Source organism: Ranitomeya imitator, chromosome 7 (assembly GCF_032444005.1).
Source record: "Ranitomeya imitator isolate aRanImi1 chromosome 7, aRanImi1.pri, whole genome shotgun sequence".
NCBI lineage: Eukaryota > Metazoa > Chordata > Amphibia > Anura > Dendrobatidae > Ranitomeya > Ranitomeya imitator.
This window is the reverse complement of record NC_091288.1, coordinates 101105208-101129374: the sequence shown is the minus strand read 5'-3', so window position 1 is coordinate 101129374 and position 24167 is coordinate 101105208. Positions and strand designations below refer to the sequence as shown.

General features: G+C 43.4%; 1 protein-coding gene across 5 annotated transcripts in view; it reads left to right on the top strand.

Annotated features, from left to right (window-relative positions):
* CPO (carboxypeptidase O) overlaps positions 1–24167 on the top strand; it is a 600072-nt gene that overhangs the window by 145495 nt on the left and 430410 nt on the right. For 4 of the 5 annotated variants that reach the window (XM_069733693.1, XM_069733695.1, XM_069733697.1 and 1 more), the window contains exon 2: positions 8528–8609. In XM_069733693.1, the coding sequence (XP_069589794.1) occupies positions 8528–8609 (82 nt within the window). Of the gene's footprint in view, positions 1–8527; positions 8615–24167 lie in introns of those variants that run through there. The other variant, XM_069733698.1, reaches the window with a different exon arrangement.

The window sequence follows — 24167 nt, the reverse complement described above, 5'->3', positions numbered from 1 at the left end:
CAGATGAAGACTCCGCAGAAGACATTCTGATGCATGTTGAAAGAAAAAAAAGGAAGAAATTAGGACATGTGGATCCAAAAAATTGAAAATAAATGCATTGGCTAGGATATACTCACATTGCTCTGGGTCTTGTCCACCTAAATGCATCCTGGCAGTGTCTTATCTTCTTTGGAGTCTGATGAGAAGTGACCAGAAACTTCCCTGTTGTGAATTCTGTGGCAGAGCTCCCTCCTGTGGTCACAAGTGGTACTTCGGCTGATTCTCTCTGTGAGCTTCCGTTGGTGGAGGAAAGTGGTACTGCGGCTTCTGAGATTCCTTCCTCAGGTGATGTGGTGAAGTCGTTAGGTGCTGCTCTATTTAACTCCACCTAGTGCTTTGATCCTGGCCTCCAGTCAATGTTCTAGTATTGGACCTGTTTCCTCCTGGATCGTTCCTGTGGCCTGCTGCTCTGCATAGCTAAGTTCCTCTTTGCTATTTGTTTGCTGTTTTTTTCTGTCCAGCTTGTCAATTTGTTTTTTTCTGCTTGCTGGAAGCTCTGGGACGCAGAGGGTGTACCTCCGTGCTGTTAGTTCGGTACGGAGGGTCTTTTTGCCCCCTTTGCGTGGTTTTTGTAGGGTTTTGTGTTGACTGCAAAGTTACCTTTCCTATCCTCGCTCTGTTCAGAAAGTTGGGCCTCACTTTGCTAAATCTATTTCATCTCTACGTTTGTCTTTTCATCTTGACTCACAGTCATTATGTGTGGGGGCTGCCTTTTCCTTTGGGGTATTTCTCTGAGGCAAGGTAGGCTTATTTTCTATCTTCAGGCTAGCTAGTTTCTCAGGCCGTGCCGAGTTGCATAGGGAGCGTTAGGTGCAATCCACGGCTGCCTTTAGTGTGGTTTGAGAGGATTAGGGATTGCGGTCAACAGAGTTCCCACGTCTCAGAGCTCGTTCTTGTTTTTTGGGTTATTGCCAGGTCACTGTATGTGCGCTGACCTCTATGTCCATTGTGGTACTGAATTACCTTTCATAACAGTACTGGAGGCCCTAAGTACTAATGATTCTCAATAGAGGGAAAAAAGAAGTTCTGAGACCATTTTTTTTTCTTTGCACTGTGTTTTGCCTTTTTTTTCCCCTAGACATTTGGGTGGTTCAGGACACAGGTGTAGCGATGGACATTAAAGGTCTGTCTTCATGTGTGGATCAGCTCACGGCAAGAGTACAAAGTATTCAAGACTTTGTGGTTCAGAATTCTATGTTAGAACCGAGAATTCCTATTCCTGATTTGTTTTTTGGAGATAGAACTAAATTTCTGAGTTTCAAAAATAATTGTAAACTATTTCTGGCTTTGAAACCTCGCTCCTCTGGTGACCCAGTTCAACAAGTTAGGATCGTTATTTCTTTTTTGCGTGGCGACCCTCAGGACTGGGCATTTTCTCTTGCGCCAGGAGATCCTGCATTAAGTAATATTGATGCGTTTTTCCTGGCGCTCGGATTGCTGTACGATGAGCCTAATTCTGTGGATCAGGCAGAGAAGAATTTGCTGGCTCTGTGTCAGGGACAGGATGAAATTGAGGTATATTGTCAAAAATTTAGAAAGTGGTCCGTACTCACTCAGTGGAATGAAGGTGCGCTCGCAGCTATTTTCAGAAAAGGTCTCTCTGAAGCTCTTAAGGATGTCATGGTGGGATTTCCTATGCCTGCTGGTCTGAATGAGTCTATGTCTTTGGCCATTCAGATCGGTCGACGCTTGCGCGAGCGTAAATCTGTGCACCATTTGGCGGTATTACCTGAGCTTAAACCTGAGCCTATGCAGTGCGATAGGACTTTGACCAGAGTTGAACGGCAAGAACACAGACGTCTGAATGGGCTGTGTTTCTACTGTGGTGATTCCACTCATGCTATCTCTGATTGTCCTAAGCGCACTAAGCGGTTCGCTAGGTCTGCCACCATTGGTACGGTACAGTCAAAATTTCTTCTGTCCGTTACCTTGATCTGCTCTTTGTCATCCTATTCTGTCATGGCATTTGTGGACTCAGGCGCTGCTCTGAATCTGATGGACTTGGAGTATGCTAGGCGTTGTGGGTTTTTCTTGGAGCCCTTGCAGTGTCCTATTCCATTGAGAGGAATTGATGCTACGCCTTTGGCCAAGAATAAGCCTCAGTACTGGACCCAGCTGACCATGTGCATGGCTCCTGCACATCAGGAGGTTATTCGCTTTCTGGTGTTGCATAATCTGCATGATGTGGTCGTGTTGGGGTTGCCAAGGCTACAAGTCCATAATCCAGTATTAGATTGGAAATCCATGTCTGTGTCCAGCTGGGGTTGTCAGGGGGTACATGGTGATGTCCCATTTCTGACTATTTCGTCATCCACCCCTTCTGAGGTTCCTGAGTTCTTGTCTGATTACCGGGATGTATTTGATGAGCCCAAGTCCGATACCCTACCTCCGCATAGGGATTGTGATTGTGCTATCGATTTGATTCCTGGTAGTAAATTCCCAAAAGGTCGACTGTTTAATTTGTCTGTGCCTGAGCACGCCGCTATGCGGAGTTATGTGAAGGAGTCTTTGGAGAAGGGGCATATTCGCCCGTCATCGTCGCCATTAGGAGCAGGTTTCTTTTTTGTAGCCAAGAAGGATGGTTCACTGAGACCTTGTATAGATTACCGCCTTCTAAATAAGATCACGGTTACATTTCAGTACCCCTTGCCATTGTTATCTGATTTGTTTGCTCGGATTAAGGGGGCTAGTTGGTTCACCAAGATAGATCTTCGTGGTGCGTATAATCTTGTGCGTATTAAGCGAGGCGATGAGTGGAAAACTGCATTTAATACGCCGGAGGGCCATTTTGAGTATCTAGTAATGCCATTCGGACTTGCCAATGCTCCATCAGTGTTTCAGTCCTTTATGCATGACATCTTCCGAGAGTACCTGGATAAATTCCTGATTGTGTACTAAGATGACATTTTGATCTTCTCGGATGATTGGGAGTCTCATGTGAAGCAGGTCAGAATGGTGTTTCAGGTCCTGCGTGCTAATTCTTTGTTTGTGAAGGGATCAAAGTGTCTCTTTGGTGTTCAGAAGGTTTCATTTTTGGGGTTCATCTTTTCCCCTTCTACTATCGAGATGGACCCTGTTAAGGACCAAGCCATCCATAATTGGACTCAGCCGACATCTCTGAAAAGTCTGCAAAAGTTTCTGGGCTTTGCTAATTTTTATCGTCGCTTCATCTGCAATTTTTCTAGTATTGCTAAACCATTGACCGATTTGACCAAGAAAGGTGCTGATGTGGTCAATTGGTCTTCTGCTGCTGTGGAAGCTTTTCAAGAGTTGAAGCGTCGTTTTTCTTCTGCCCCTGTGTTGTGTCAACCAGATGTTTCGCTTCCGTTCCAGGTCGAGGTTGATGCTTCTGAGATTGGAGCAGGGGCTGTTTTGTCGCAGAGAAGTTCTGATTGCTCGGTGATGAAACCATGCGCCTTCTTTTCCAGGAAGTTTTCGCCTGCTGAGCGAAATTATGATGTGGGCAATCGAGAGTTGCTAGCCATGAAGTGGGCATTCGAGGAGTGGCGTCATTGGCTTGAAGGAGCTAAGCATCGCGTGGTGGTCTTGACTGATCATAAGAACTTGACTTATCTCGAGTCCGCCAAGCGGTTGAATCCTAGACAAGCTCGTTGGTCATTGTTTTTTGCCCGTTTTGACTTTGTGATTTCATACCTTCCGGGCTCTAAAAATGTGAAGGCGGATGCTCTGTCTAGGAGTTTTGTGCCCGACTCTCCGGGTGTATCTGAGCCGGCGGGTATCCTCAAAGAGGGAGTAATTGTGTCTACCATCTCCCCTGATTTGCGGCGGGTGCTGCAAAAATTTCAGGCTAATAAACCTGATCGTTGCCCAGCGGAGAAACTGTTTGTCCCTGATAGGTGGACGAATAAAGTTATCTCTGAGGTTCATTGTTCGGTGTTGGCTGGTCATCCTGGAATCTTTGGTACCAGAGATTTGGTGGCTAGATCCTTTTGGTGGCCGTCTGTGTCGCGGGATGTGCGTACTTTTGTGCAGTCCTGTGGGATTTGTGCTCGGGCTAAGCCCTGCTGTTCTAGTGCCAGTGGGTTGCTTTTGCCCTTGCCGGTCCCGAAGAGGCCTTGGACACATATCTCTATGGATTTTATTTCAGATCTTCCCGTCTCTCAAAAGATGTCAGTCATTTGGGTGGTCTGTGATCGCTTCTCTAAGATGGTCCATTTGGTACCCTTGTCTAAATTGCCTTCCTCCTCTGATTTGGTGCCATTGTTTTTCCAGCATGTGGTTCGTTTACATGGCATTCCAGAGAATATCGTTTCTGACAGAGGTTCCCAGTTTGTTTCGAGGTTTTGGCGAGCCTTTTGTGGTAGGATGGGAATTGACTTGTCTTTTTCCTCGGCTTTCCATCCTCAGACTAATGGCCAGACCGAACGAACCAATCAGACCTTGGAAACATATCTGAGATGCTTTGTTTCTGCTGATCAGGATGACTGGGTGTCCTTTTTGCCTTTGGCTGAGTTCGCCCTTAATAATCGGGCCAGCTCGGCTACCTTGGTTTCACCGTTTTTCTGCAACTCTGGGTTCCATCCTCGTTTCTCTTCAGGGCAGGTTGAGTCTTCGGACTGTCCTGGTGTGGATACTGTGGTGGACAGGTTGCAGCAGATTTGGACTCATGTAGTGGACAATTTGACTTTGTCCCAGGAGAAGGCTCAACGTTTCGCTAATCGCAGACGCTGTGTGGGTCCCCGACTTCGGGTTGGGGACTTGGTTTGGTTATCTTCTCGTCATATTCCTATGAAGGTTTCCTCTCCTAAGTTTAAACCTCGTTTTATTGGTCCGTATAGGATTTCTGAGGTTCTTAATCCTGTGTCTTTTCGTCTGACCCTTCCAGATTCTTTTTCCATAGATAACGTATTCCATAGGTCATTGTTGCGGAGATACGTGGCACCTATGGTTCCATCTGTTGATCCTCCTGCCCCGGTTTTGGTGGAGGGGGAGTTGGAGTATATTGTGGAGAAGATTTTGGATTCTCGTGTTTCAAGGCGGAAACTCCAGTATCTGGTTAAGTGGAAGGGTTATGCTCAGGAAGATAATTCTGATGTCCATGCTCCCAATCTTGTTCGTGCCTTTCATATGGCTCATTCTGGTCGTCCTGGGAGCTCTGGTGAGGGTTCGGTGACCCCTCCTCAAGGGGGGGGGTACTGTTGTGAATTCTGTGGCAGAGCTCCCTCCTGTGGTCACAAGTGGTACTTCGGCTGATTCTCTCTGTGAGCTTCCGTTGGTGGAGGAAAGTGGTACTGCGGCTTCTGAGTTTCCTTCCTCAGGTGATGTGGTGAAGTCGTTAGGTGCTGCTCTATTTAACTCCACCTAGTGCTTTGATCCTGGCCTCCAGTCAATGTTCTAGTATTGGACCTGTTTCCTCCTGGATCGTTCCTGTGGCCTGCTGCTCTGCATAGCTAAGTTCCTCTTTGCTATTTGTTTGCTGTTTTTTTCTGTCCAGCTTGTCAATTTGTTTTTTTCTGCTTGCTGGAAGCTCTGGGACGCAGAGGGTGTACCTCCGTGCCGTTAGTTCGGTACGGAGAGTCTTTTTGCCCCCTTTGCGTGGTTTTTGTAGGGTTTTGTGTTGACCGCAAAGTTACCTTTCCTATCCTCGCTCTGTTCAGAAAGTTGGGCCTCACTTTGCTAAATCTATTTCATCTCTACGTTTGTCTTTTCATCTTGACTCACAGTCATTATGTGTGGGGGCTGCCTTTTCCTTTGGGGTATTTCTCTGAGGCAAGGTAGGCTTATTTTCTATCTTCAGGCTAGCTAGTTTCTCAGGCCGTGCCGAGTTGCATAGGGAGCGTTAGGCGCAATCCACGGCTGCCTTTAGTGTGGTTTGAGAGGATTAGGGATTGCGGTCAACAGAGTTCCCACGTCTCAGAGCTCGTTCTTGTTTTTTGGGTTATTGCCAGGTCACTGTATGTGCGCTGACCTCTATGTCCATTGTGGTACTGAATTACCTTTCATAACACTTCCCCCAACCTCCCTTTTATCACCCTGCTGCTAGGGGGAGGCTTATCAGTGTCTAGACAACCTTATCTACATTCTAGTCAACCTTATCTTTAAAAAACGCATGCGTTCAAAAACGCATGCAAACGCATGCACAAAAAACGCATGCGTTCCCATTGACTCCAATGTGTTTTTTGACCCAAAAAAACGCATGAAAATGCATGCTTTTTTTGTGTCCAAAGAACGCCTCTCAAAAATACTACAAGTTGCATTTTTGAAAATGAACGCATGCAGTAAAAAAACGCATGCGATTCAAAACGCGACCAAACGCATACACAAAAAAATGCATGCGTTTTCAATGTTAAATATAGGGAAAAAACGCATGCGTTTTTTTGTGCAAAAAAACGCTGCAGACAAAAACGCAAGTGTGAAACCACCCTTAGCTGGCACCTATTCACACTAGTTGAGATGTGCTGGTCATTTTTTCTGCTTATACAGTGCCTGAATAGTAGGTGTTTGGTATGGACGCCGAACTTTACTGTTTGAATTCACCCATCTCTAATTCCAATACATAGGGAAAAAACACAGGCAAAAAATGCATAAAAATGCAAGTAAAAGATACAAAAATGCGCCTATTTTGTGCAGCATTTTAGACACATCTTTGAGGCAGAAATGTAAGCAACAAGTACTTAATGTGTGCACACACCCTAACGCTATGTTCACATGCAGTATTTCTTGTTGCAGTACTGGCTGCATTTTTTCTGCAGCTAAAACCTGCTCTATTTGCAGTAAAATCGCTGCAATCAAAACGCTCATTTTCCGGGCATTTTCCCTTAATTTTTTTCCAAGTTGTTGGATGTGAATTACATGGATGCTGTGTCAACAGTACATGTTTAACCCCTTTCCAACATCATGCATAATAATACGCCGATGTCGGACACCCTCCCTTTGATGTGGGCTACGGTGGTGAGCCCACATCTTTCCAGGCACATGTCAGCTGTTTTGAACAGCTGACATATGCCCGGGACAGCTGCGGGTGGAATCACAATCCACCCACGGCTATTAACCCCTTTAAATGCCCCTGTGAAACTCTGACAGCAGCATTTAACACGCGCTTCCAGCAATTGCGCCGGAAATCCGCCCATTGATAATCCTCATCACGTGATCACGTGTCACCAAAGGGTTGGCATGACAACCAGCGGTCTCCGGCAGACATCTATAGTTGTCACTGCCGGATTGCTATGAGCGCCGCCCGGTGGTCGACACTCATAGCAAGTAATTCTGCTACATACAGGTGATCTGATCATCACCTGTATGTAGCAGAGCCAATCGAGTTATGGCAGCTTCTAGTCTCCCATGGAGACTATTGAAGCATGCCAAGAGTAAAAAAAATGTTTTTAAAAATATAAAAAAATATAAAAGTTCAAATCACCCCCCTTTCTCCCCATTCAAAATAAAACAATCAAAATATCAAATCTACACATATTTGGTGTCGCTGCATTCAGAATCAATTGATCTATCAATAAAAAAAGGATTAACTTGATCGCTAAACGGCGTAGCGAGAAAAAAAGTCAATAGCAATAACAATAGCTATAGTGGCTTGTCCTGATGAAAAAATTGTATTCTTTGAAATGCATTGACAAACAAACTGCCTTAAATAAATGTGGCATCTCTCATCTTTCCTTCCACGGCAGCGCAAAGTAACTGGGTTGGCATATAAGAGTAAAAGGAACTAAAACTCACCCCAGCCAGGACATTAACCTTAGGATACAAACATGTGTCGATTTTGGATCTCAAACACTGCTATATGTTTATATCATTAAGGCCGGGATCACACACAGTGAGACACGGCCGAGTCTCGCAGGTTAAAACCAAGCTCTGGCGCCGGCACTCCACAGCGGAGCGTGCAGCCGCATAGCAATACATGGAGCTGCATGCTCCGCTTCGGAGTGCCGGTGCCAGAGCTTGGTTTTAACCTGCGAGACTCGGCCGTATCTCACTGTAGTGTGACTCTGACCTAATTGTGATTTGTGTAAATTACTTGTACAAATATTTTGAATATTTTGGTGTAAATTCTTTAATATTTCTGCAAACCATTTTAGAACGGTGATTGACATTGTATGTAGATGTCTATGCAATTCTGCTGCAGGACGATCTGGCTTTTGATGATTCTCCAGCATCCTTGACCTTACAGATGTGTCACTTTGACACCATTGTCCTGTCAACATTTTTGCATAATGAATTAGTTGACATTCTCCTCTGATGGACATTTTGGTAGATGAACATTCTGTACTTTAGAAACCTCATGGAACAAGCTTTTAAGGTCTACTGTTTTGCAGTTTATTTAATATTAGAGGTTGATGCCTTTCCTAAGTACCTGCAATACAATACAAATACAATACAGGAGAGACCGCAGCCTTTTATTCATGGACGACCCATCACTTAGGACAATGTGCTCTGAAGAAAACCTGTCACCTTCCATTTTTATCTTAATCAGTTATCTTAATTGCAGTCTAATATTCTCTTTTCCCTTTTTTAATAGAATCTGTTGGAGGGACACAATACAATCTTGATGCAGGGCGTACTTCTGTGACTCAAGTTCCGGGAGAAAAGAGAGGCTTATGGTAAGGTAGGCATACTTCTGCACCAACTGACCAAATTATTCCACAATGAAAAGGTGCCATTTTGTTTGCCATTGTGATTGTCCATACAAGTACAATAAGCATTAAGGACGTTTTTCATATCTAAGTTTTTTAGTCCAAAGGTTTGGAATGTGGAAAATAATAAAATCAGTCCATGGCCGTATTCACGCAGCAGTGACCTTTTTCTCAGTCTTTAAAAAACTGACCTTTTTCATCAGTTTGCTGGATCAAGATTTAATACATTTTGGCTCAGTGCGTCCATTTTCTCCATCAGACAGAACTACCATTTTTTCTTATGCAACAAAAAAAAAAAGAGATGGAGATTTCCCAAACGTCTTCTAGCAACCAGTCTGTGAATAATAGAGGTATACCGTCTGTGTGCTGCTCCTTTTTTCAGTGATCCATTCACTTGAAGGTCTCTGTCTTTTCATCATGCTGCTCTCAGATTAAGTGGCAAAAACCTGCTGATAGATTCCATGAAACACAAGAAAAATGCTTATGATCATACCACGTCTGCATTTATGAAGTTTTCTATTTTACTCTGCGGGGTCCTGTGGGGTCCTGTTGGGGATTCTCAACTTTTTTTAAATACAGGAAAACGTCACATCCACAGATTTTATTAAAAGACGTTGCTTCTTTATTGGAAATCAACAGGGAATAGATCAAGAATTAAAATCCGCATGACACGTTATAGTATTCACTGTGGTGTTTCCGGCGTGTCTGCGCACATATTCACAGTCATTCTACAAATAAGGGAGCAGAGGCGACAGAAAAGTAGTGAATACCATGGCCATGTCTCATGGATTTTATTATATACCCTAAAGATCACCAGTAAGGATTTAACATCTTTTTTGAATTGGAGGAAAATGACACATCCACGGATTTCAATTAAAAGTATGAACCCCAAGCCTTGATGAATTCCTCTCTAAGTCTTATATTTGCCCATTTTAAATACTGTGCACAAAAATCTGTGAAAAAGCAGAACGGTGGCACGTTCTCTGAGTGATATTGTGGATAACTCTTATACTGCGACGGCGTATCAGATATTGGAATATAACAAGTATTTGATAGGTAAGACATCGGCTGCAGTGCCGTTCAGCCACTAACCTGGCTCATACTATCATTCACATACATAATCTTTTTGGCCATATAATCCTATATTGTACATGTCTATAATACTCTTATCTATTTAATCCTTTCCTCTCCCTGCGTAATCCAGTTATCTATATTGAATCTAACCTCTATCTGTTATTTATTGATTTTTCCATAAAGCATCTATGAAGTCCAGCAATGTTTCCAGAGAAATAATATATTCCTCAGCATTAGATTGCCCTAGCTCCAGCCTGCAAACAGTCTAATTACTGCTTGTATTGCTGTTCCTATGGCTGTGAAACGTGTGGGGGTGAAGAATGGATGACCATTAACAATTATTAATGTTGTGTAACTCATCCGTGATTTCTATCAGACAAATATTCAATTAAATATGGTATTAATGTGGTGGCTGTAGATTGATTTGTAGACAGAGCAGACTCAAATGACCTTCAGGCAAATTAAGACAAAGATAAGTATGAATACCAGGATTAGGATCCATGGAGTCCAGGAACGACACATTTCCCGTGTCCACTAGGCATGTATCGTAAGTTATAGAGAGAAACAGTGACCAAAGGAAAGTAATTATACAGAATCAATCAGCAAGAGTGTGAGTAGGAGATAATGGATTGCCTAAAGTCTGCTTTGTGCCCAATTTACCAAGAATTAGGTCACGGAAGGCTATTCCTGGATTTCTCTAGGTAACTATTTACCTGGTTCTTACCCACCATTTTGCTATAAACCGACTAAAGATGGGATTACATTTTTTTAAATAATTGGAAATTTTTTTTTGCAAAGTTTGATGCAATTGTAAGGATGAATTGTGACTTAAAGATAAAGAATATTTGTAGTTTTTACAGTTTTTTCAGGGAACCTGACATCCGATACATGCTTCCTGATCCACGGGCAGGCTGCGTGTCCACGCTCAGGATGGCCGGCGGTATCGTCGGAGCGGCTTTGCGGCTCTGCGCTAAGCCCCGCCCCCTTCTGGGACGCGATGATGCCGGATGTGTTCACAGCACACATACGGCATAATCGCACCCATCGCATAGGGCCCTGTGCTATATCTTGCGGCGACGCAGTGTCGCCGCAAGATATACGGACATGCTGCGATCTGAAAAGACGCGCAGCATGTTCGGAGTCGCAGGGCCGCCGCGTGCGTGTTACCACGCATAGTGGAGACGGGATTTCATTAATTCCCCTCCATTATGCTGTAACATCTGGACGCTGCGTGTCTGGCGCTGCGGCTCTATGCAGCGTCAGACACGCAGCGTTTCCTGCACGTGAAAACATACCCTAAGACATTGGCTTCACCATTACAGACAGATATGTTTGACGCTGAAACACTGCGGCATTTATGGCTGTAATGGTGCAGCCACTCTCCGATACATGCCGCCAATCGAACAGAAAACCCACAGCAGCAAACAGTGTGGGTTTTGATGTTGATTTGGATTTTGCTGCTGATTTCCCTGCAGAAAACAGCGCAGTATGTAGAGAAAATACAGAGTAATGCAGTATATTAACTTCAGCTCTCATTTCTTTTTCTCTTTCTTGTTTTCTGGTGTCTTTGCACTACTCAGCATCCTGCCATGATGCCTCGGTTGCATTGGTCTTGATATCATCACAGAAGCCTGAGACTGGCAGAAGTGGCAGGGAATCAAGCAAAGAGTCATGGAAATGCCAGGGCATGTTAATATAGTGGTTCATTTATATTTTTTTAAACTTTGATTTCCCCATTAAGCTGATTATGAAAAATCTGCAACTACTTGTAGATGTAGACATTGTCAGGTTTCTGGTTTGCCTAGGAACCCACTAGGACCCTGAAATTGTGCATTGTAGGTGCTGATGAGTTGACAGATGGAGCGCTCTCCTGGCAAACTCCTTATCTGTCATTGATAAACTCCTAATGCGCTTACATTGGCACATGAGGGGTTAAACTGCTAGGATTGGGGAGAACTCCGGCCCTAGCAGATACAGCAGGTTTGCAGTAGCGAGCAATCAGCATGACAAACATATCTGATGTGTGCTCATGTTCAAAATGTAAGGGGTTAAAAGCCAATATTTGTCCATAATGTGTCCGCAGCATGTAAGTGACTTTAGGTCATGTCTACCACTTTCTTTCAACTGCATTTAGCTTCAAATTTCACATCTGCAAATTCAGATGGAAATGTCATATGTGTCTTATAAGTGTGGGTATAACCTATAGGACCTTTACTTATCAAGAGATTGGGCTTGGGATCACTTCTGACCATTCATTGCATTCTGTATACACTCTAATTAAAAGGTGGTCATGATTGTACACAATTTGTGGTCTTTAACAATTCCTAAGAGTTATAAACGAAGTATAACATAGTGAGGAAAAAAGTATTTAGTCAGCCACAAATTGTGCAAGTTCTCCCACTTAAAAAGATGAGAGGCCTGTAATAGATGGAGCGCCCCCAGACGCAGGGCCGCGGGGTACTCGGTACCGTTCCTCTCTGTCTCGGTCCTGGGGTTGTCACGGTGGCTAGACCCGGTCCGTGACCCTGCTAAGGGGCGTCCAGTGAAAGGTGATGAAAGTTTGTCAAGTGTTCGTGACGCCACTTGTGGTATTCAGTCAGGGTGACCAACGCTGCTTGGGGGTCCACTGGGGTGATGTTATGGCAGCTAGATCGAATACCTTCCCACAGGTGAAGTGCTTCCCCAGGGCTTCCCAGTAGTTTAGGTGGTGATGATATGAGGCGCGGTTAATAACGAGGACACAGGGTTGCAGTCTCTTTACCTTTTTACTGAAGACTTCGGGATCCGCAATCTAGAGCACTGCTAACAGGGCTGGCTGAGTCCGGCCGGTCCGAAGGCACATCCAGAGTTCCCTTTACAGGTGGAAATCAGTGCCTACCTACTAGCGCCTGTGTGTTGTAGTCCTTCCCTGCTGAGCACCATGGGATAGTCCTCACAACTGTCGTATCTGTTCTTTCTCTCTCTCCGTCCCCCAGATAATATGGCTAGGATGCACCCGTATGACAGGTAGGCCTTAAGTTATTCTGGGACCCTAGAGACGCCCCTCTCCCACGATTGCCTCCTATGTCTGCTTAGGTGATTTAAGTTAGACAGCCAACCTATAATCAACTGTCCTGCCGTTGTTTGAAGTAATGCTTGAAGTCTGTTACTTCCTCGGCGTTCCAGCCACCGGCTACGCGCCTCAGTAGGATGTTGCCGCAGACTTAAGGGCACGACTCCTACTGGTTCTATCGCCTTTTTGCTGTGATCTCGTTTCTCACTTCTCCACAATACTCTTCATGTCCTTCCTTAGGATGCCGCCGCAAGGTAGTGCAGGCGTGGCTCCATAACGATCTGTCCCTTCTGCTAGGTCCCTGCCAGGAACCCACCCCTGACAGGTCCTCCCTGGAACTCTCCCAGGCTGGTTCTCTCTTACTTCCTATCCAACCCCCAGTTTTACCCAAGTGTGAGGAGTGGCCTAATACATAGAGCCTTTTGCTCCCCCTGGTGGCCGGAGTGTGAAGTGTAATGTGTGACTGTGATACCTGGTCAGCTGAACTCCTTTAGTGCAATCAGACATAACATCACTCCCCTTAGTGGCAGAGCGACATTACTGCAACAACCAGGACTCTGGGGCACTGCACTGACATCATAAGTAGACCGCAACTATGAGGGTCAAAATGAGAAAAATCCAGAAAATCACCTTGTCTGATTTGGCAAGATTTATTTTTACAAATTATGGTGGAAAAAAAGTATTTGGTCATCTAAAAACATGCAAGATTTCTGGCTCTCACAGACCTGTAACTTCTTCTTTAAGAGACTCCTCTGTCCTCCACTGATTACTGTAGAAATGGCGCCTGTTTGAACTTGTTATCAGTATAAAAGACACCTGTCCAGAACCTCAAACAGTCACACTCCAAACTCCAATATGGAGAAAAAAGAGCTAAAGAGCTGTCGAATGACACCAGAAACAAAATTATAACATGCACCAGGCTGGGGAGACTGAATCTGCAATAGGCAAGCAGCTTGGTGTGATGAAATCAACTGTGGGAGAAATGATAAGAAAATGGAAGACCGTGGGGTAAAAATGATCGCAAGAACGCTGAGCAAAAATCCCAGAACCACACGGGGGGACATAGTGAATGACCTGCATAAAGCTGGGACCACCGTAACAAAGGCTGCCATCAGTAACACACTACGCCACCAAGGACTCAGATCCTGCAGTGCCAGATGTGTCTGCCTGATTAAGCCAGTACATGTCCGGGGCCGTCTGAAGTTTGCTAAATAGCATTTGGATTATCCAGAAGAGTATTGGGAGAATGTTATATGGTCTGATGAAACCGAAGTAGAACTGTTTGGTGGAAACAAATCTCATTGTATTTGTAGGAGACAGAATGACGAGTTGCATCTAAAGAACACCATACCTACTGTGAAGCATGGGGGTGGCAACATCATGCTTTGGGGCTGTTTCTCTGCAAAAGGACCAGGACAACTGATCTGTATACATAAAAGAATGAATGGGGCCATGTATCGTGAGATTTTGAGTGCAAACCTCCTTCCATCAGCAAGGGCATTGAAAATGAAACGTGGATGCGTCTTGATAATGATCCCAAGTACACCACCAGGGCAATGAAGGAGTGGCTTCGTAAGAAGCATATGAGGGTCCTGGAGTGGCCTAGTCAGTCTCCAGATCTCAACTCCATAAAAAAAACCTTTGGAGGGAGTTGAAAGTCCATGTTGCTCAGCGACAGGCCCAAAACATCACTGCTCTAGAGGAGATCTGCATGGAGGAATGGGCCAACATACCACCAACAGTGTGTGACAACCTTGTGAAAACTTACAGAAAACATTTGACCTCTGTCATTGCCAGCAAAGGATACATAACAAAATATTGAGATGAACTTTTGTTAATGACCAAATACTTTTTTTCTACCATATTTAACAAAATAAATCTTGCTAAATCAGACAAGGTGATTTTCTGGATTTGTTTTCTCCTTTTGGCTCTCATAGTTGTGGTCTACCTAAGATGTCAATTACAGGCCTCTCTCATCTTTTTAAGTGGGAGAACTTGCACAATTGGTGGCAGATTAAATACTTTATTTCCCCACTGTATGTGTAATGACTAGTGTTGAGCGATACCGTCCGATACTTGAAAGTATCGGTATCGGATAGTATTGGCCGATACCCGAAAAATATCGGATATCGCCGATACCGACATCCGATACCAATACAAGTCAATGGGACACCAAGTATCGGAAGGTATCCTGATGGTTCCCAGGGTCTGAAGGAGAGGAAACTCTCCTTCAGGCCCTGGGATCCATATTAATGTGTAAAATAAAGAATTAAAATAAAAAATATTGATATATTCACCTCTCCGGCGGCCCCTGGACATCACGCTGGTCACCGGCAGGCTTCTTTGTTTAAAATGCACGCGTTTAGGACCTGCGAATGACGTGCCGGCTTCTGATTGGTCGCGTGCCGCCCATGTGACCACCACGCGACCAATCAGAAGCCGTGACGTCATTCGCAGGTCCTAAATTCCTAGAATTAGGAGTTTAGTGAATGAGAATGACGTTGCGGCTTCTGATTGGTCGCATGGCGGTCACATGAGCGGCACGCGACCAATCAGAAGCCGGGACGTCATTCTCATTCACTAAACTCCTAATTCTAGGAATTTAGGACCTGCGAATGACGTCACGGCTTCTGATTGGTCGCGTGGCGGTCACATGGGCGGCACGCGACCAATCAGAAGCCGGGACGTCATTCGCAGGTCCTAAACGCGCGCATTTTAAACAAAGAAGCCTGCCGGTGACCAGCGTGATGTCCAGGGGCCGCCGGAGAGGTGAATATAGCAATATTTTTTATTTTAACCCCTTAGTGACGGAGCCAAATTTTTGAAATCTCACCAGTGTCACTTTATGTGGTAATAACTCTGCAACGCTGCAACAAATCCCAGTGATTTTGAGATTGTTTTTTCGTGTCATATTATACTTTATGATAATGGTAAATTTAGGTCAGTATGTTGTGTTTATTTATAAAAAATATCAAAAATTTGAGAAAAATGTTAAAAAATTAGCAATTTTCTAAATTTGAATGATTATCCCTTTAATCCAGATAGTCATACCACAGCAAAACATTAATAAATAACATTTCCCACATATCAGCTTTACATCAGCATCATTTGTAAAATGTTATTTTATTTTTTTAGCATTTTAGGAGGTTTAAAAATGTAGCTGCAATTTTTCATTTTTTCAAGGAAATGTACTAAATTAATTTTTTTAGGGACTTATCCATGTTTGAAGTGACTTTAGGGGTCTCATATATTGGGAAACCCCCAAACGTGATACCATTTTAAAAACAGCACCCCCTGACATATCAAAAACTTCTGTCAGGTAGTTTATTAACCCTTCAGGTGCTTTACAGGAATTAATGCAAAGTGGTATGACAGAAATGAAAATGTGTATTTTTACCACCTAAATGTCGGCAACTTCTGAACAGGTTACAACAGCCATCAGACTCGAAGGCCGCTATTTGGTCATGAATTGCCATGGCAAACATCAGGACCACACAATCATGATCTGAGGGCACCAATTGGGATAAAGAGGAAGCCCCCACACTCTGTTAACCATATATAATGATGTAGTCACTATTTACAGCAGCATCTAAGGGGTTAAACAGATTTGAACGGTGCAAACACTGATCGTGGCTGATGCAGAAAGTTGTCAGCTATAGTGTACAGCCGACAGATGCTGGATTGTTACCTGTATGGGGAGGCTATTCTCTTATATGTAAGGTCAGTTAAAAGGCGTATTGGCGGTCATTAAGGGGTTAATTCTTTATTTTACACATCCCTATGGATCCGATACCGATACCCGATACCACAAAAGTATCAGATCTCGGTATCGGAATTTCGATACCGCAAGTATCGGCCGATACCCGATACTTGCGGTATCGGAATGCTCAACACTAGTAATGACTGTTTTATAACTATATATGTTGCTAACATCAGTTCAATTTTTTAAAACGTGCCTGGAGACACTCAAACTAAACTTAAAAAGAAAACTAACCGTGTATGATATACAGTACATTACTACCAGATATTTTGTTATTTGTAGGTCACTGACATATTTGATATTGGTCACCAAATCAGAAATAAAATCTTCTATGCTGCATTCCTATAAAAAAACAGCCATGTGCAGAGTTAAATACCATATACAGTATATGCATATGAAAACCCTACATGAGTATTTTTTTCTTAATAGCTGACTTGATATTTCGGTGATTAGGAGTTGATTTCCCATGTGAAAGCAAATAATGACATCTACAGATAAGTCTAGCTTAATAATAAATCTATCAATTAATGTTCTTGGCGCCGGCATTGTCTTCAATCACTGCACTATTGCTGTCACATACATCTCCTTGTACTGTCAGAATAGCATTGTCCTTGAGCTGAGCTGGAGTTGACCACTTTCCCAGTCTGGAGCTAGACATACACATTTATCCCAACCCACCATAAACATCCTCGCTCAGTTCTTTGCAATCTTTGTGTTTTTACACTTACACTAATAATAATCTGTTAGTTTTACAGGTAGTAGACAATGAATATCTGCCCAGTTCAATTCTTGATTATCATCAAGTCAAAACTGCTTATCCTGACCAATAGTTTTCTGTTTTATGAGTAACATGACGCAATAAATACATGACCGACGAGGAGATGATCATATTAGAAATGGCTAGCATGCGTGATATGTACCAGCACCTGAGAAAAAGTGGTACAATTTGCTCTGTTCCCAGGCGTCGGGTGCTGAAGATGGCTCTCATCATTGCCTCCTTGTCTGCCTATGATCAGCACGACCAGGTGACAATGATGGGAGTCGTAATCAGCACCTACTGTGTACTTTGTGTGTAAAATTAAGAATTTAAAAAAAAATTGGCATGGGCTGTAGCATAATTTTAATAACCAGCAGGGGGAAAGCCCATAGCTGGGAGCTGATGGTACTAATCTGGGAAAGGGGACAATATCCCAAAAGGTTACCAGGCTATTAATAACAGCTCACAGTTCTTTGCTTAGCTTTTACTGGTTAATGTACGGGAGACCCCAGAAAAAAAATTATGTAGGGTCCCCTTATAAATTCAAACAAGCAAAGGCTAAACAGACAGCTGTGGGTCAATATTAATAGCCTTGGAAAGGGACAGGGATATTGCCCCCTCCTTCCAGGCTACCAACATCAGCTCTCAGCCACCCCAGATATGACGCCTCCATAAGATGTCCAAAATCTGGCGCTTAGCTCCACTCTTCCCACTTTCCCTGGTGTGGTAGAAAGTGGGGTAATAGGGTTAGGGTTAATGTCAGTTTTGAACTGTCAGCTGACACCAATTCCTAACCCCACCATCATATCATAAAAAAGACACAGCAAGAAAAAAGTCCTTTAATTTAAATAGACCCACCCCACCCTCATTTTCCAATTTATTACTGTAAAAATGGAAATAATAATAAAAAATTCCTCACCTGACCGACGACAATCCATTTGTCCCACGAACAAGTGCAGCTCTGCTACATATGGATTACATTACTGAGCAATGGAATGATGTGACTGCTAAGCCATAAAACCATGACACACTGAGCTGAGCTTCAGTGACAAGCAGTAACGTCATAAAGGTTACCGCCGGTCACTGCCAGTTGTTGCCACTCTCAGTTCACTGTGAGCAAACTGATGGACTGCCGTAATCTTCATTATATCACCACCACACTGTGAGAATTTTTTCACTGTGATAGTGGTGATCTCATTGAGGTCACTGCTGTTTATTGGGCCACTCACAATTAGCTGCTCATGGGAACCACAGCTTCAGTGACCTGCACTTAACTTAATAACGCCACCGCAAGTCACTGAAGCTGCGTTACAATTTATAGGGGGACCCTACTCCATTTTTTTTCTGGGATCTCCATGTAGATGAACTAGTAAAGGCTAAGCAAACAGCTGTGAGCTGTTATATAATAGACTGGAACCATTTAGAGCTAATGGCCCCTTTCACAGATTATAAATATCAGCCCCCAGCGATCAACTGCTGGTTATGAAAATTATGCGGGAGCCCACACCTTTTTGTTTTCAATAATTTACTTAAAAATAAAAAACAAGTACAGAAAAAAACACACAAAGCACTAATTATATAGCACACTGACATATTTCTATCTATCTATCTATCTATCTATCTATCTATCTATCTATCTATCTATCTATCTATCTATCTGTCACCTACCTACCTACAGTTGAAACCAGAAGTTTACATACACTATATAAAAAGACACATATGCATGCTTTTCTCACTATCTGACATGAAATCAGAAAAATGCCTTAAAACATTGTCTCTCTCTCTCTCATTATTCTGGCATTTGGCAAATATTAATAATTATGGTAATCCTAATTGACCTAAAATGGTAAAGGTTTATTCTGATTTCATGTCAGATATTGAGAAAAACATACATATGTGTCTTTTTATATTGTGTATGTAATCACTTGGTTTCAACTTTATCTGTATTTAGTTCCTCATAATAGTACGCCGATGTCGGACGCCCTCCCGACACATGTCAGCTGTTTTGAAAAGCGGAAAAGCCACGGGTGGAATCCACCCACCCGCGATCCACCCATGCAAATCCCACACGTGCCTGGAGATAGGGGCATCCTCCTTTCTCCTAATATCCCCTATATGCTCCAAGATTCGTTTCCTAAATTGACGCCTGGTCTTACCCACATATGACTTCAGACTGGTTGTTTTGGCTAAATAAACAATACATTCAGTGACAGTTAAAAAATTCTCTATTATGATAAATTTTGTCTGTCGTATCACTTGCAAAAGTAGATCCCTTGCTCACAAAATCACATGCCCTACAGGACCCACATTTAAATGTGCCAGTTGGTATAGCCCAATTCAGCCATGTGGGATCTGGGCTGTCCACATTCAGATGATAAATAATATATTCCACACATTTAGGGCTAAGTGCAATTAAAGCTAAGTGCACACGTTGCAGAATTGCCGCAGAAATTTCCGCAGCAATTCTGCAACTCCTGCCATGGGTATATCGCATGCGGAATTGGCATACGTTTTCCCGCTAAACACTAGCGTTTTGCAAACGTAATTAGCTTGCAGAACGCTAGCGTTTTCCAAGCGATCTGTAGCATCGCTTGGAAAACTGATTGACAGGTTGGTCACACTTGTCAAACATAGTGTTTGACAAATGTGACCAACTTTTGTGACCAACTTTTGTGACCAACTATTGATGCCTATGCAGCATCAATAATAAAAGATAGAGTGTTAAAATAATTTAAAAAATAAAAAATCGTGATATTCTCACCTTCCTGCGCCCCCGGCAGGCTTCCCGTTCCTTGCGATGCTCCAGTCTCAGTAATGCTTTGCGGCATGACCGTAGTTGACTTACCAGTCTCGCGAGACCGCTACGTCATCACAGGTCATTGTGCAATGCATTACTGGGACCGGAGCATCGCGAGGAGCGGGAAGCCTGCCAGGGGACGCCGGAAGGTGAGAATATCATGCTTTTTTATTTTAATTCTTTTATTTTAATAATTATATCATACCCAGGGCCTGGAGGAGAATCTCCTCTCCTCCACCCTGGGTACGGTCCGCACATGATCCGCTTACTTCCCTCATGGTGGGCATAGCCCCATGGGGGAAGTAAGCGGATCAATGCATTCTTATGTGTGCGGAATCCCCGCGATTCCGAACAAAGAATGAACATGCTGCTTTTTTTTCCGGAATGCGATCCCGCCGCAGAAAAAAACAGCATGTGCACACAAAATGCAGATTGTATTCTAAAAATAGGATGCTTAATGTGAGAGTTTTTTTGCGTTTTATAGCTAAAAATCACGATAAAACATGAACATGTGCACATAACCTAATATCTATGTGCTTTTGACCCTTGGGATTGATCTTTGTGGTTATAGTGAGGGAATTCTACACTTGTATATTCCTTTAAGGATATAATATTGGGTTTTCCCATCCTTGACAGTTTGGTGTTTATTTTTACTAGACTCTATTAGTGTCCAGTGCCTTAGTATTCCTCTATGGTGATGGGTAGACTGCTATGAATTACGGTGGACCGGCTAGATTATAATTTTATTATAGCACCCAGTGTGCCCCCAGTCAGTATAAACTTTCCACATTCATGCGTCTTCCGCTGTAGGAGAAAAGTTACAAAATGGCACTTATATCCTTATATATCTGTTTCTTGGCAAAAGTATACTCCCAAAATCGGCTGGCGTTAGGGGCAGGAAGAATAGGCAGCTGCCTAGGGCTGCTGCTAGCCCAGGGACTCCCAGCCCGTGGCATGTCACTAATAGCGGCACACTACGCAGCTGCCATGGGGCCAGTGAGTCGGGGGGGGGCACCCGGCACCAATGGAGCAGCAGTGGCAGAGCAGCAGGTGACCCCTGTGCCCTAAAGAGAAATTAATATTTACTGCTCCCCACACCTATAGTTCCTCCCACCTCTATGAACTGAAGCCAGTGCCAAGAGATGGAAGGGACTTTGGGTGTGGGGAGCAGTGAATATTCATTTCACTTTAATAACAGGCGCAGTAGCCCCAGCCACAAGCTTCCCGCTGCTGGGAGATCATGTGTGCCCACTACTAAAGAAGAAGACTGTTCACTTCTCTCCACTCCCATGGGCATGGAAAGCAGTGAATATTCATTTCACTTTAATAGCGAGCAGTGTTAGTCGCAGTAGCCAGTTCCTGCAGCAGCTGGGCCATCACGTGTGCCCCTACTGAAGATAATGAATATTCACTGCTCTCAATGCCCATAGTAGTGGAGAATATGAATATTCATTTCCTTTAGTAGTGGGCACACGTGATCGCCAAGCTGCAGTAAGCCTGCGGCTGTGGCTAAAACCGCCTGCTATTAAAGTGAAATGAATATTCACTGCTCTCCACTTCTATAGTCCTGTGCATGGGGAGCAGGGAGTTTTCTAGCAGCTGTCCTTGGCTTGTAAGCAGCACATGATATTACTGTCATGTGCTGCTTATAAGCTGAAATCAGCTGCTGGTGTCAGAACAGGATTCTGCAAGGGAGCGCAGGGGAGGTAAGTAGAATGGTTTATGCTTTGTTTTTTTTCTTATGAGGGCCATGCATACCAGGATACATTATATTCTATGAGGGGGGCTGTATTATACTATATAAGGGGGGCTGAATTATACTATATGAAGGTTGCATTATATTCTTTGAGGGGGCTACATTATATTCTATTAGGGGGCTATATTATATTCTATGAGGGAGGCTACATTATACCATATGGGGCTATATTATATTATACGGGGGCTGCATTATACTATATGAGAGGTGCTGCATTATATTCTATGGGGGGGCTGCATTATATTCTATTAGAGGCTGCATTATAATCTATGGGGAGGCTGCATTATATTATATTGGGGCTACATTATATTCTATGGGGGCTGCATTATACCCTATGAGGGGGGCTGCATTATTATATATAGGAGCTGCATTATATTCAATGGGGCAGCTACATTATATGCTATGGGGGACTACATTATACTCTGAGGGGGTTATATTATATTCCTTGAGGTGGCTACATTATGTTCTATGAGGGGGCTGCATTATATTCTATAGGGGCTACATTATACTCTATGGGGTGGCTGCATTATACCCTATGGGTGGCATTTTAAGCTATGGGGTAGTTGCATTTTACTCTATGGGATGGCTGCATTTTTTGCCATGGAGTAATTGCATTTTATGCTATGGGTGGCTGCATTATACTCTATGGAATAATTACATTTTATGCTATAGGTGGCTGCATTATACTCTATGGGGTGGGTGCATTATAATCTATGGGGCGGCTGCATTCTACTCTGTCATACTATGGGTGTTGCATTATACTATATGTACTATATGAGACCTACATTATACTGTATTGAGGACTATGAAGAATCCATTATGCTATGTGATGAACTATGGGGTGCAGTATACTATGGGCAGTGCATTGTACTACATGGAGGACTATAAAGAGTGCATTATACTATATGGAGGACTGAGGAGTGTATTTTAACATATGGAGGACTATGGGGTGCATTATGCTATAAGGAGGATTATGGGGTGTATATTACACTTTATGGAGGTCTATGGGTAGCGTATTATATTATATGGAAGAATAGGGCAAGTGTATTATTCTATATGGAGGACTATGGGGGTGTATTATACTTTATGGAGGACTATGGGAGGTGTATTATACTATATGAAGGACTATAGGGAGTGTATTATACTACATGGAGAACTATGGGGACTGTATTATACTATATGAATGACTATGGAAAGTGTATTATACTATATGAAGGACTATAGGTAGTGTATTATACTATAAGGAGGACTATGGGGAGTGCATTGTACTAAACAAGCAATATTCTGCCTATTCATCAAGTGATTGGATTGGTTATGCTGGTGTATCAGGCCAGAATGTACCCCATCCCATATTCCATGCCTGGAGTTAAAGTGGCCTAGGCCAGAATATACCCCGGGTATATTCTGGCCTAGGCCAAAGTATACTCTGGGGCATATTCAGGCCTAGGCCACTTTATACCCCTTCAGGCCAGAATATATCCCTTGGGTATATTCTGGCCTAGGCCAAAGTATACCCCGGGTATATTCTAGCCTAGGCCAAAGTATACCCCGCGTATATTCTAGTCTAGGCTAAACTATATCCCTCCAAGGCCGAATATTGTTGTGGTTTTCCTGCTGTAATTGTTCTACAGAATGAATACAAAGGCAGAAAGTAGGGCTACATTTACGGTATGTGTTGGAGGAGTTGCATTACACTGACAGTAGATGATTGAATCAAAATGTGAATAAATATGTGAACTCACCTCGAAGCGTGGGATACTGACGTCGGACATACTATCCCATCCAACATCAGAAAGGGGTTAACCCCAGGCATAGTCTGTCCCAGGCTATTTTAACACCTGGGGTATTTTGGCCTGGAGGGCTATAATGTTGACAGGGTATATTCTGGCTTGTTACACCGGAACAAAAAACATTGTTCTTGGCAGCACATCGCCCAGTGAAAACTGCAGATATGCTGCTGATAACATGACACTGTATGGGGACAGAGAGATCTACTAGTGATCATTCTGTCTCCTTCATTTTTCCTCAGCCGGTGTAAAGATGCCGGGAAACAAGTGTCTAACGACTTGAAAATTGTTGATCACACTGTTATAGCAGCCTGATATTAGTGCATGTAAATACAACCGAAATGTTTCTGTGTGACGGTGCAATATGTTTGCATTTGGGGCCCCATTTTAAACTTTTGCAGATGGATCCACTTTGCCTAAAACTGTCCCTGCTCTCAGAAAAAGTAATCTGTGATGGAGGACCCTGCCAAGAGTCCAGGGTGAGTGGGATTGCTCTCTATCAAGGGTTCTTGGATGCATGTCATGTCAATCCAAAACTATGG